General features: G+C 33.7%; 1 protein-coding gene across 1 annotated transcript; it reads right to left on the bottom strand.

Annotated features, from left to right (window-relative positions):
- Positions 1–2,510: 2,510 nt before the first annotated feature.
- On the bottom strand, positions 2,511–10,910 carry LOC133294296 (protein DETOXIFICATION 21-like). The gene is made up of 8 exons (XM_061492950.1): positions 10,610–10,910; positions 9,241–9,782; positions 8,953–9,039; positions 3,959–4,015; positions 3,559–3,797; positions 3,067–3,185; positions 2,892–2,978; positions 2,511–2,799 (listed from the first exon to the last, which is right to left on the bottom strand). Exons 1-8 carry the CDS (start codon positions 10,868–10,870, stop codon positions 2,719–2,721), a joined length of 1,473 nt encoding a protein of 490 aa, XP_061348934.1. The 5' UTR covers positions 10,871–10,910; the 3' UTR covers positions 2,511–2,718.
- Positions 10,911–13,387: the final 2,477 nt, after the last annotated feature.

Genomic DNA, 13,387 nt, shown 5'->3' with positions numbered 1-13,387 from the left:
TTATTATTTTTGGGAAAATCTCTGTAGTTATTACTTGTTCTGATAAATTCCGTGAAGAAATTAAATATACATTATTTTTATAAAAAAAAATAAAATAATATTTTAAACAAAAAAATATAAGAAAAATTAATAAATACGAAATTTGTACAATTATACTTGTTTAGCTCATGGAGAAATACAAACGAAGTATATTGCATATGTATGTTCAAATTCTAGACCTCACTTAGAAATTTAATGATCATGTTATATGCAAAAGTTGAAAATTTTTAGGGAAATATATTTATTATGTAATGTTATATGAAATAATTTTATTTCATACATATACAAAAAGTGAGCGAGATCAAATTTTTTTTCTCTTTTCTTCATGGAGATCCCCACTATTTTTTTGAAACATAAATTTTTTAACCATTAAGACTCTCACCACAAAGTAGTTATTAGTACATCATGAACAAGCAGCAATCCAAGGAGATGTTTTTCTCTTTCCTCTCGTGTGTTTTTTTATCTCAAACTACAACCACTTGTTTGTTTATGAAAGAAAAATCCCTCTGACAAAGCACTTACAAAACCGTAAGAAAATCAACGAAAAGCTTTAAAATGCTCAGTTTTTATTCTCTGTTTCTCTCATTGATAAGCATATCCTCCACATTGGACATGATTACTCCAAACCTGTTGGAGGATTACCAACCCAACAAAACCAACCCGTCAGAGATGGTAAGAATGAGGGTCTGGTTTCAAGAAATGAAGCCTTTGAAGCTGGATTCTTCAGCCCTGAAAATTCAAGTAGCCGTTACATTGGAATTTGGTACAAAAACATTTCTCCCACAACAGTTGTATGGGTGGTCAACAGAGAAACACCACTCAATTTAGGTATGTTTAATTTTTCCATTCTCTTGTAAAGCTTCCATGAAATTGTGATGTGTATTCCCTCAATGAAATTGTGAAGTGGATATAAAAGAATACACTCATGAACTCAATGTCTTAAGGTTTTAGGTTGAGATGTAGTATCAAATCCACTTGATATGATTGGCTTAGCTTAACCCATTAATGATAGTCTTCTGCCATGAACTTTTAGTGGACCCGCGTGACAAAATAGACAAAATAAGAAAAGTTACTTCTTATCTCATAATTACGTGTGGACGATAAAGTAATGTCCCTGAAACATAAAACCTCTCCAGGTGTGATATTATTAAGCCTTGATTGGAATATAGTATTGGAGTTAGATTCATACATTTCTTTCTAAGATTCGTCTTGCTCATAGGATGCATAAATTTCAGTGAAGTTATACAAAAGCAATCATGGTTATTGGTTAATATTGTAAGATTTCTATTTGATTGAGAAAGACAGTGTAAGGAAAATCTTTAATATATTTGTTTAGTATTTGTCCTTCTAAAAAACATAAATTTACATCATTTTAAATAAGAGAAAGATACAAACAATACAAATTATGAAAGAGAAAGTGAATGATTTTTTTTTTAAAATTTAAAATTTAAATAAAAATATTATATTGTGTTTTTCTCTTTCTTAAAATAATACAATTATATATCTTTTAAAATGACAAATATTTCTCTCTTAATTATAAATACTGAAATAGGGGAGAGGTCTCTGATTCTGTTAATAAAAATATAGTACGAGGATGGACTAATCCAAATTAATTATTTAACCTTACATAAAAAAAAAGTTATGCATGTAAAGAGTTAGAAAACTAATGGCTCTATTGTAGGTCTACGCATTTTTCTCAATTCATTTGTAAACAAAACTTTTATAGTTTATATTTGAGTTTCAATTTTCTCACGTGGTAGGAGAAAATTTTCTCATGCTGTAGACACATTTTATGTACAGCCCACATCTATTAAAAAAACAAAAAAGAAGAAGAAAATATTGCATGAAAATCGAAGGGTCACTAGTAGGAAAAAATAACTCTCCTATGACATAGAAAATATTTTCCCTTATATCTTATCTAAATTTAATTGTATTATATTGTAAACATAGAAGCGAAAAAAAATAAAAAAATAAAAGGATAGCCATTATGAGCATAGCTAATAGCGACCACCAGGAAGTAACATGAGAAGGAGAGGAATTGTCATTGGCTGGCGAAGAATGTGTGGTGGATAACAATTCCCCTTCTTCACACCTTCTTCAACAATGACACATTCTCTTCTTCTTAGGTTACTTCGTGTGGTTGCTATGAGATCTCATACTTTTTGGAGGGATTGTAACTTGTATGCCATAGATTTCTGAGAGTTAAGGATAATCAATTATAAAGGTGATTTTCAAACTGCGTGGTAAATATATACACGTTGTATATTAACTTGGCGATACTAAACCATTCATTAACAAATATATTATCACTTCATATAAAAAATAGTTACATTAATTGTTGTACAACACAATAATACGTTAGTTATTAATTAATTTAACCCAGCTTATATGAATATTATTTATACAAGTATGATAGGAATATACTCATGTAGGTGTATGTAAGGTAGGTAGTAGGAGATTATATTTTACAACTAATTTTAGAATATTTTAGGAGGTTAAACTTAGTAATTTAATTTGAAGAAAAGATAAATATGAAAAGAAAAGATAAAGACATAAAGTCCAATAATTTAATTTGAAGATTCAAGATTAATGAATAACCATATTATAGCTATCAATCAACCTCTTGGCTGGATAACAAAAGCAAAACAAAAGATAACAATAAATAGGAAGGGCCTGAAACTAATTATCTGATGTAATTGTTTCATGATGATCAGGGTCCTTTTCAGACCAAATGTTTATACGATTTCGGGCTTTAGTCACCTGCACAGTCACATAATGATTTCATCAAGTTTTTGATATAATTATAATTTACTTTAAAGTGAATCTAGTAATTATTGAACTATTAGTCCTACCTGATCGTCCCAATTAGTTTTGCAGGTGATTATTATTAGCACTATAGTTTGAATAAGTGTTCCAAACAACATTCCAATCCAGATACCCTGCAGAAAAATAAACAAGTTTGTCAAATGCATGAAACAGCAATCAGGTGCAATTTGAACATGAGATAAGAGTACTTTAAAAGCATACCTTGACTTGCCAATTGATAACGTTACCAAGTACAACACCTACAGGAATACCAATGATGTAATAACACCCAATGTTCACATATGCTACAATGCTTTGCCAGCCTGCTCCAATAGCCACTCCTGTTGAAATCATAAAATTTCATGTCTTCCATACTCTTTCAAAATATTTATATATCTATATATAGAGAGGCAGATTATTATACTAATGTAAGAATAAGAAGTCTTATTATCAAATCTCAGTCAATAATTTGCTTTCATCTCACTCTATATATATATATATATATATATATATATATATATATATATATATACAAGTAAGTCCAACATTTAGTGATTTTATTTTTTGTCCATTTCGTTCATTTTTGGGTATAACTGTTGTAAGTATACACCATTGATGGATTGATTTGCTTTTGTCATGTAAAAAAAATCAGGATTCAAATGTTACACAAATTAGTTAAACCAACTCAAAGAGAAGAAATGTCGTAAAGAATACCTGAGAGTACAGGTTGAACACTGTTTAGTAGTATAGAGACTGCCAACAAAGGTGACAAATCCCCAACAGCAACAGCCACGTCTTCATTCGAGGTAAATATATAAGCAAGTCTTTCCCTAAAAATTAAGAAAAACAAAAACAGAAGGAACCCAATGGAGAGTGATGTAAGAACTGTCATAACAATAGAGAGCTTTGCTGCTTTGGAGTTTCCTTTTCCAAGTTCATTTGCCACTCGAACACTGCACATTAAGAAAGATAATGAAGTAAATTTTCCATGGTAAACGAACTGCAGAAGAAAAATTGGTAGGTTGATATAAGTGTGTGTGATTTATAGCTGCTATTTTGTATATGATGCAAAAAACAATGACTACAACAATAGAAATTAAAATAATGCCATTACCTTGCTGCAGCCATGAAACCAAGTGATATCATCATTTCCCATCCATTGATGTTCAGACTGTTAAGAATGAAATTTGATCTTAAGCAGGCCAAGATAAAAGTCTATTAAACATTATGCGAATACAACCAACAATATAAAGTGGACACACACTATATAATGGGAAAACCTCAGCGCACCCTGACTTGAGAGGATAAGGGTGAGGGTCATCTGGGTGAGGGTCAATTGCCTTTGCATTTTAGCAAAGAAACAATTTCACAGACTTGAACTCATGACTTTCTGATCACAAGGAATAACCTTATCGTTGCTCCAAGGCTCGGCCTTGAAACACAATATGTTGTAAATATTGGTTATTTAATTATTACTATTTGTTGTATTGGGCCAAGCCCATTAGGTCAAGTATTATGATTTTCATTCTCTATAAATAGAGACCCCTTTGTATAGATTATTTACACAATTAATAATATTTTTCTGATTACTCTTTTCAAGTTGGTATCAGAGCTCTCGATCTTGAGAGCTCTGCTTCTGCGCCTATTGTCTTTTTTTTTTATAAAACCTTAATTTCTCTGCCTCTTGCTGCCATCAGCCGCCACCGGAAAATTTTTCCGGGGACCTTTTGGACCAAGGGGACCACTGTTGACCTTATTTTTCTTCGTTCTATCATTCTGCGCCCCGTTCCTCAGCCACAGACGACCCAAACACCTCTGACCGTCTCCAATCAGATCTGTCTTCACCGTTTGGACCTCTTTCCGACTACTTTTCAACCTCGACCACCCACAGACAAGTGCGCGCTCACTGGACGACCACGCTGGAAAAATCTCAGCCGCATAAGACCCTCCACGCGCTCTCACGCGCCGCCTCAGTCTCCGCGAGTGAAGCCCACACGCAGCTCCTTTCTCCGGCGCGTGGAGGCGCGTACGGTGGTGTTTTTGGACTGGACCACCGCCATTCTTCTCGTCTTCTTGTCCTCTTTCTGGATCTGTGCTTTCCTCTCAGATCGGACGTCGTTTGGTATTTGTTTGTGATTTTTGGCTTCTTGGTGTTATCCTTTGACCATTTTTGTGCAGTATGGCCTCTTCTCAAAGGAGTTCCTTTACAAAATTTTTTGATGGTGCATCATCTAGACCTAAGAGAGATGATCGATGATGTTCTTATTGCAAAAGAACAGGTAATATCAAGGATCCATGCTTTCGCCTCCATGGAAAGCAAACTGTCTTAGAAAAGATGGCTAGGATGCGTGGTCAACCGCATTTTACTTCCTCTAAAATAACTTCTGCACCTAATGAGACCCAACCTGCATTTCGTCCAGATGAGTTGGAACGGCTCCGAATCATCCTTGATTCTCTGAGTAAACCATCTGATACTAGTGCTTTGATTATGACTGGTATGAGCTCCAAAACTTATTCTTTCCTTTCTTCATGTAATGATTTTAAACATTCTTAGGTTGTTGATTCTGGTGCTACTGATCATATGTCTTGTTGTGCTGACTCCTTTACTTCTTATCATTCTACCATTGGAACTCATACAATAGCCGTAGCTGATGGCTCACATACATCAGTTGCGGGTTCTGGTGACATAAACTTACAGCAGTCCTTACATCTTAAAGATGCTCTTCATGTTCCTAAACTCTCCACGAATCTTCTTTCTATTCATAAAATTACAAAAGATTTGAATTGTACTGTAACCTTCTTCCCTTCCCATTGTGTTTTTCAGGATCTCCCACGGGAAAGACGATTGGTAGTGCTAAAGAGAAAGGTGGGCTGTACTATCTGGTGTCACAATCTCCCGCAAATAAAGTAACATATCACATCTTGATGTCTCATGGTCAATCAATTGTTGATTCTTTGATTTGGCTTTATCATAAGCGCTTGGGACATCTTCCATTTAGTTTACTCAAGTCTTTATTTCCGACATTGTTTTTGTCTAAATCTGTTGAGTCTTTTCATTGTGATGTTTGTGAATTTGCTAAGCATCATCGTGTGTCTTTTCCTTCTAGTATTACTAAGAGTGTTGAACCTTTTGATCTTATTCATTCTGATGTTTGGGGTCCTTCTAAAGTCCCTCATGCTTCTGGAAATAGATGGTTTGTTTCTTTTATTGATGATTGCACTCGTGTAACTTGGGTTTACTTAATGCGTGAAAAGTCTAAGGTATCACAACTGTTCTTTCAATTTTATAAAATGGTTGAGACCCAATTTGGTAAAAAAATCAAGAGACTAAGAACAGATAATGGTACTGAATATGTTAATCACAGTTTTTCCCAATTTATACAAAATAACGGTATGATTCATGAACTTACTTGTGTTGACACCCCCAACAGAATGGGGTTGCTCAAATAAAAAATCGTCACCTTCTTGAAGTGGCTCGTGCATTAATGTTTCAAACACATGTACCCAAATACTATTGGGGAGATGCTATTCTTACTGCATCATTCTTGATCATCCGTTTACCCACTCGGGTACTTGACCATGTAAGTCCTATTCACTCTATGACTTCTTTTTTCCCTTCTATTCCAACTATGAGTCTTCCTCCACGAGTGTTTGGGTGTGTTGCTTTTGTTCATATTCATAAACATCATCGCAGTAAGTTGGACCCTAGGGCTATTAAATGTGCTTTTCTTGGTTATGTTCCTGATAAGAAGGGCTACAAGTGCTATCACCCTGGTAGTAGGGAATTTTTTGTTTCTATGGATATTACTTTTCAGGAATCTGAGTCCTTTTTCCAAGGTCCTCATCTTCAGGAGGAGAATCCTTCACCAGAAAACTCATCACCTCCCTTCTTTGAGTTTGAATCTTCAATGTCTACTCCTTTACCTGTGTCCATGTATCCTCCTCTTGTTCCTGTTCCTCCTGTGTCTGATCCTCCTGTGAGTGATCCTCATGTGACTGATTCTCCTGTGATTGATACATCAAGTACACCAGAGATACGAAAGATTATGACACTTGAGTTGGTATATCAAAGAAGGAAACAACCCACATTGCCTCAGCAGCAACCTCAATCGTCTGAACCACTGGTAAGTCCTGAATCTCATATTTCTGATCATGATGTTAATACTTCTGATGACTTACCCATTACTACTGATTCTGATGATTTACCCATTGCTCTTAGAAAAGGAAAAAGATCTTGTCCCAAGAAATCTTGTTCCTCCTGTCCCTCTTGTACTCAATACCCTATCTCCCATTTTGTTTCCTCTGCTAATCTTTTTGTGCAGCACAAAAGCTTTGTTTCAGCACTAGACTCTATTGCAATCCCAAAATCAGTACACGAAGCCTTGAAAGATGGGAATTGGGCTCAAGCCATGCAAGAGGAAATGAATACGTTGGAGAAAAATAAAACATGGGAGGTTATTGATAGACCTAATGGAAAGAAAGCAGTAGGGTGCAGATGGGTTTATGCCCTGAAATATAATTCTGATGGAACTCTTGAGAGATACAAGGCTCGATTAGTTGCCAAAGGTTACACTCAAACCTATGGCATTGATTATGAAGAAACATTTGCTCCAGTTGCCAAGATGAATACGGCGAGAGTCTTGTTATCCCTTGCTGCCCATTACAATTGGGATATAAATCAATTTGATGTGAAAAGTGTTTTCCTCAATGGTGAGTTAGAAGAAGAAGTCTACATGAAAATCCCGCCTGGTTTTGATTCTGTGAAGGGAGAAAATAAAGTTTGTAGATTAAAAAAGGCCTTGTATGGATTGAAGCAGTCACCTCGTGCCTGGTTTGGAAGGTTTACTAAGGTTATGATGACCTTAGGATACAGACAGAGTCAAGGAGATCACACTCTTTTCTTCAAGCACTCCCATAATGGGAAGCTTACTGTGCTCCTTGTATATGTTGATAATATTATTATCACATGTGATGATTTTGTGGAGAAACAGATTCTGCAAACACGGCTTGCCTCTGAGTTGAAGTCAAAGACCTTGGGAAACTGAGATATTTCCTAGGGATAGAAGTAGCTCATTCAAGGAAAGGAATTTTTATCAGTCAGGGGAAATATGTTCTTGATCTTCTCAAAGAAGCAGGAAAGCTCGGGTGTAAACCCTTTAATACTCCTATTGAGCAGAATCACAAGATAGGCTATGAAGAGGAGAGTCCTCCAGTTGATAAAGGACAATATCAACGGCTAGTTGGAAAATTGATATATCTGGCTCATACTAGACCAGACCTAGCTTATGTTGTTAGTGTTGTCAGTCAGTTTATGCATGATCCAAAGGAGAAACACATGCAGGCAGTAGAGAGAATTCTTCAGTATCTTAAAGCTACTCTTGGTAAAGGATTGTTATTCCGACGTGATGGCAATCTCTCTTTAGAAGTTTACACTGATGCTGATTATGCTGGATCCGTGACTGACCGTCGTTCTACCACTGGTTACTACATGTTTCTTTGCGATAACTTGGTGACATGGAGAAGTAAGAAACAAGATGTGGTCGCCAGATCAAGTGTAAAAGCTGAATTTCGAGCTATGGCTCAAGGCATTTGTGAGTTATTGTGGCTGAAAATTGTACTTGATGATCTCAAAATAAAATATGAGGGACCTATGAAGCTGCTATGTGATAATAAGTTCGCTATTTGTATAGCTCATAATCTAGTTCAACATGATCGGACTAAACATATTGAGGTTGACCGTCATTTCATCAAAGAGAAACTTGATAGTGGGCTGATTACCACTCCATACATTCCCACTGGACGTCAATTGGCTGATCTATTAACAAAGGGACTTCCTTCAGACAGATTTCAAGAACTTACTAGCAAGCTGAGAATTATTAATATCTATTCCTCAGCTTGAGGGGGAGTGTTATAAATATTGGTTATTTAATTATTATTATTTGTTGTATGGGGCCAAGCCCATTAGGTCAAGTATTAGGGTTTTCATCCTCGCTAAATAGAGACCTCTTTGTATAGATTATTTACACAATTAATAATATTTTTCTGATTACCCTTTTCAAGTCAATATATGAATTCTAAAAATGAAATGTGACAATGCAGAAGGATTACCATATAGATAGAGCATCAATTTGAACCTCTGCATTTTCCATGTTGCCTGTTAAAAGAACCAATATTGTGTTGTACCACAGCTCAAGACTGTAAATCAAACATACATTTCAGTTAAGAAGACATACATCTGTTTATGAACATTTTTTGTTTGAGATAAATAACAGAACATAAATCTAGATAATCAAAACATTTTCTTTTAAACCAATCAAAGAGAAAATCCAAATTTATTTAGCAATCATAGCATTTCTTAAAAACTCAATCCACTAGTTGACTGAGTAGAAAGCTCACCACAACATGACACCAGATGAAAGGGAAAGCCTGACAACAGGCCAAAGATCTTTGAACGCTAAAAATGAGAAACCTTTCCATGTTTCATGGCACCAACCACATGTAATAAATATAATTTGACCAATGTTGGGAATCCAGTATGCCAAAATTGTTGAAATCATTACACCAGCAATCCCAATCTTCAATTTTATTGTCAAAAGCCACGAGAGGAATACATGAATAATTATTGAGAAAGCTGCCAAAAATGAAATAATGATGTTCTTGCTTTGAGATTCCAAGAACATCTGGCAAGTGAATGACCAAATAAATGCAAACAGGACAGGAATTGACCAAAGAGAAAGTGTTCCTGCCACTTGTGCTATGCTTTCTTCTTGGCCTAAGATCGTCAAAATTGGGCTTGTGAAGATGAACAAGGGAAGAAGGAGGAGTGCAGTCGAGAACAAAACTATCCATGATCTTTGAAGATACACTCCCATCATGCCATATTCTTTTGCACCATAAGCTTGTCCACAAAGTGTTGCCAATGCACTTGCCATTCCTAACTAGAGTTGTCAGTTTACAGACACAAATAATTTGGGTTATTATCATAGCATTATATTGTAATTACTTTTTCATTGAATAAATTGTATTTGTAGTCATATGTATGTGAAGTATGTATGCATATATGTGTATATGTATGAAAGCTACACGCCTCCACAAAGTAACATAATTTTCAATATTGTGATAGCATATATGTTTAGAAGCCTCAACTTTTTAATCTACTGTAATCCCATAACAATCTTTGATGTATTTGTTTTCCTTACAACCCCAGATACAAGCCAACCAAAAAAATAATAATAAAAAAGGTCTGGTAATCTTTACTTCATTCATGAAAGATACAGAACAGGTGTCTCTATTTCATTGAGTCATTGTACAGAATATCTAGTTTAAAAGAGAATTAAAAGGTTAATTTTTTTTAAAGATCTTATACTTTCACCGATTTTTTTCAATAAGTCCATGTAAATTAAGTTTTTAACTGTTTCCTATATTTCTAAAAAGATTTAAATAAGTTTCTCTTTAGCTAAGGACCCTTTAGAATCTTTTGATAGATGTTAACCATTCTGTGCAAGTCATTTTGTATGAAGGTTTATAGAAATCTATAATTTAATGGTTAATTACCTAATTGATCTATAAAAAAATTTCATTTAAATTATAGAACAAGTAACTTAACCTTTGAAAAATAGCAAAATAAAATATGAGTAAGGCTGATGATTGACACACAAAACACAACAGAAACATGTTGTGGCGATTACACTTTTGGAAATCTATTACAATGTAAGAAAAATTGTTAACATATAAAAAGATGGGAAATTTTTTGTGAGAAACATACCAGAATACCATTGACAAATCGCATGAGAACAGTAAATACAAGAGAAAAAGCAGCGAGTTCTCTTGAGCCAATATGACCAACAAATGCCTGACTGATAACATAGATACCAAAGGTTGAGAATCTAGCGAATATGGCTGGTGCTGCTACTATCCACATCAACTTGCTCTCTTCCCACACCCTCTTCACCAATGATAACTTCTCTTCTTCTTCTTGTGATGTTTCCTCTGTGCTCAGCAGTTTCTGCAGAGGATCTCCCTCCATCTTGGAATGTATGGTCTATGGGGAACTGCAAGCTAGAGAAGGGAGTGTCGGCTTGCCTTATTCATCAGTGATTGATAGCTTATATTTATAAAAAAAAAAATTATAAATTATACTATGTATTTAGGAATATATTCTTACGAGTATAGTTTTTGAAGTATATAATATAGTTTGTATATAAAAAATTTATAAATATAATTTTTCTGTATTTTTTATGATTATTATTTCTATAGAATGTAAGGCTTATTGTAATACAACTTTGTCTGTTGCAAGTCCCGGACCAATGCGGGCTTATACACAAGGATGTTTTGTAGAGTAGAAAATTCTTTTTATCCAAAAATTACTATTCTTAGTAATATGGTGAGAAATTTATTTTTTCGAAAATGTTACAGAAAAATTGTTTAGTTGACTAAAATATTCTCAAGAATGTTGAATTAATTTTTTTGATGTTATATTTAGTTGATTGTAAAATATTATTAAAAATGTGTTAAATTTATCCAAAAATCATGATTCTTGTGAGAAATTGACTTTTTCAAAAATATTACAAAAAAATAGTTTGATAGGTTAAAATATTTTCAAAAATATTGCATCAATTTTCTTGATATTATATTTGGTTAATTGTAAAATATTATTAGAAATATATTAAATTTTTCATTTTTTTGAAAATGCTCTAGGTGATATTTTTGGTTAAAGTTTGCTCACAAAACAAAATTATCAGAAAATTACATTCCCGGAAAATTTTAAAAAAAAAAATCTCTATTAAATATGGGTAACTTAAATTACCATCATCAATTTTGGAGAAATCTAAACAAAATCTTTTACCAAACATCCCCGAAGAGAATGATGAGAATGAAGCTCAAGATAAAATATAGCTTTTTGGAAACACGATAGTAGCTGTCGTTGTTGTGGTCCCAGCTTAAGAAGATGGCCATAGGCCATTAAGTGGCCACTGCATGGCCAAAGGACAGAAATTGTTGGCGAAATGTTGAAGTACTAAAGAGTTGTATCAGAGTAATTATGTTGAAATTGAATGGTATAACTTCTCACCTACTATAGATTAAACCTTTTATGGTACATTTTGCTATATTTGTACATGAGATGGGATATTTTTATTATTAATTTATTACTAATTTTGCTATATTGGTACATTTTACTATTAAATATTTCTATTATTAATTTATTATAAATTTTCAATCGTTGGATCCTATTTTTTAATTGACAATCTCTAAAAAGTTTCTTTAGAGAGAAAAAATAAAGAGCTTTTGATATACTATAGATAATACAGAGTTATATTAGATTGGAAATAAATTGGTGGTAGAAATATTTGATAGTAAAAATATTTTATCTTTGCATAAAATATTTTATTTTTTCAGTGCATAAAGAACAGTGGTGACGTGTATGAGCTCTATACATGATTTTTTTTTTTTTTTTTTTTTGTAATGGAGATCGCAAAGGAAGTTCAGTAGTTTGCAGAAATAATGAAAAAAGCAAAGAAAAATAAGTAGAATATATCACGGAATTTAAAGTAACGTATTTTATATATGATAGTTTTATCAATTGAGCTCTTTCAAGAAAATAATAATCTTTAGTATAATGTTTTACATACAACGTAATAAAGATTGCAAAAAGGCCTTATATGTTTTGAATAAAATGAATTGCTTGTGATAAATAAATTTTCTAAATCATTGCTTACGAAGGGAAATAAAATCAAAAGGTTTTGATTGGGTGGTTGGTATGCTCATACGTGGATACTTGAGAACCTACAACTTCATCTAGCTTTTGATGAGAAAAAGTTAAAATGACGCTTTTTCCCTATGGTATCCCAAGGCTGGATGTAACATGCGAACATGTGAATTTTGATTCAAAGAAACTTAAAATGTTATGTCGACTTCAGTTTATAAGTTCGGTTGAGTTTAAAAGTAATGGCATTTCTCCGATCGTCGTAGTTATTTGTTCCTCTAAACCGCCAAGAAAATCTTGAGGTTGCATTTTAGATTTGGAAAATGCCTTGCAAGTTGTTATGGACCATATATTAGGTTCATACTCTGTAAAATTCAAGACTAATGGAGAGAGGAAACTAAGACAACTACAGGAAAAAATTAATCTAAGATATTAATCCTAATATGACAGCAGTGAATCTAGATATGGGTCTTCAGAGGAGGCACCAAAAGTATAGAATTTCACTACCCACGGGTAAATTCTATAAATAAGAGGTAAAACATATAGGTATAGACACATATCATCTCTTTATTATTATGTTATCACTGTGCACACATACATCACCTCTTTCACTAACGCTATTATTATCAGAGTGCACAGTGATCTGCTACACTCAAGGGTATCTAATCCATAGATATCTGAGAGAGCCTCTAGATCCAAGATCAACTTACTAGTCTCTTGACTAGACATTTTTATCAATATGACAGAACATTGGCACTATCTGTGGGGAATCTAATAAATTCTTATTCCCAACGACTAAATATGGTGAATACCAGAAGTAACAGCTACCCGTCATCGCCG

This window comes from Gastrolobium bilobum, unplaced genomic scaffold, assembly GCF_033153095.1.
Source record: "Gastrolobium bilobum isolate Gb01-03AN ecotype WA unplaced genomic scaffold, APGP_CSIRO_Gbil_v1 utg9383, whole genome shotgun sequence".
In the NCBI taxonomy this organism is placed as follows: Eukaryota; Viridiplantae; Streptophyta; class Magnoliopsida; order Fabales; family Fabaceae; genus Gastrolobium; species Gastrolobium bilobum.
The sequence above is the reverse complement of the archived record's forward strand: the minus strand, read 5'-3'. Positions and strand labels throughout refer to the sequence as shown.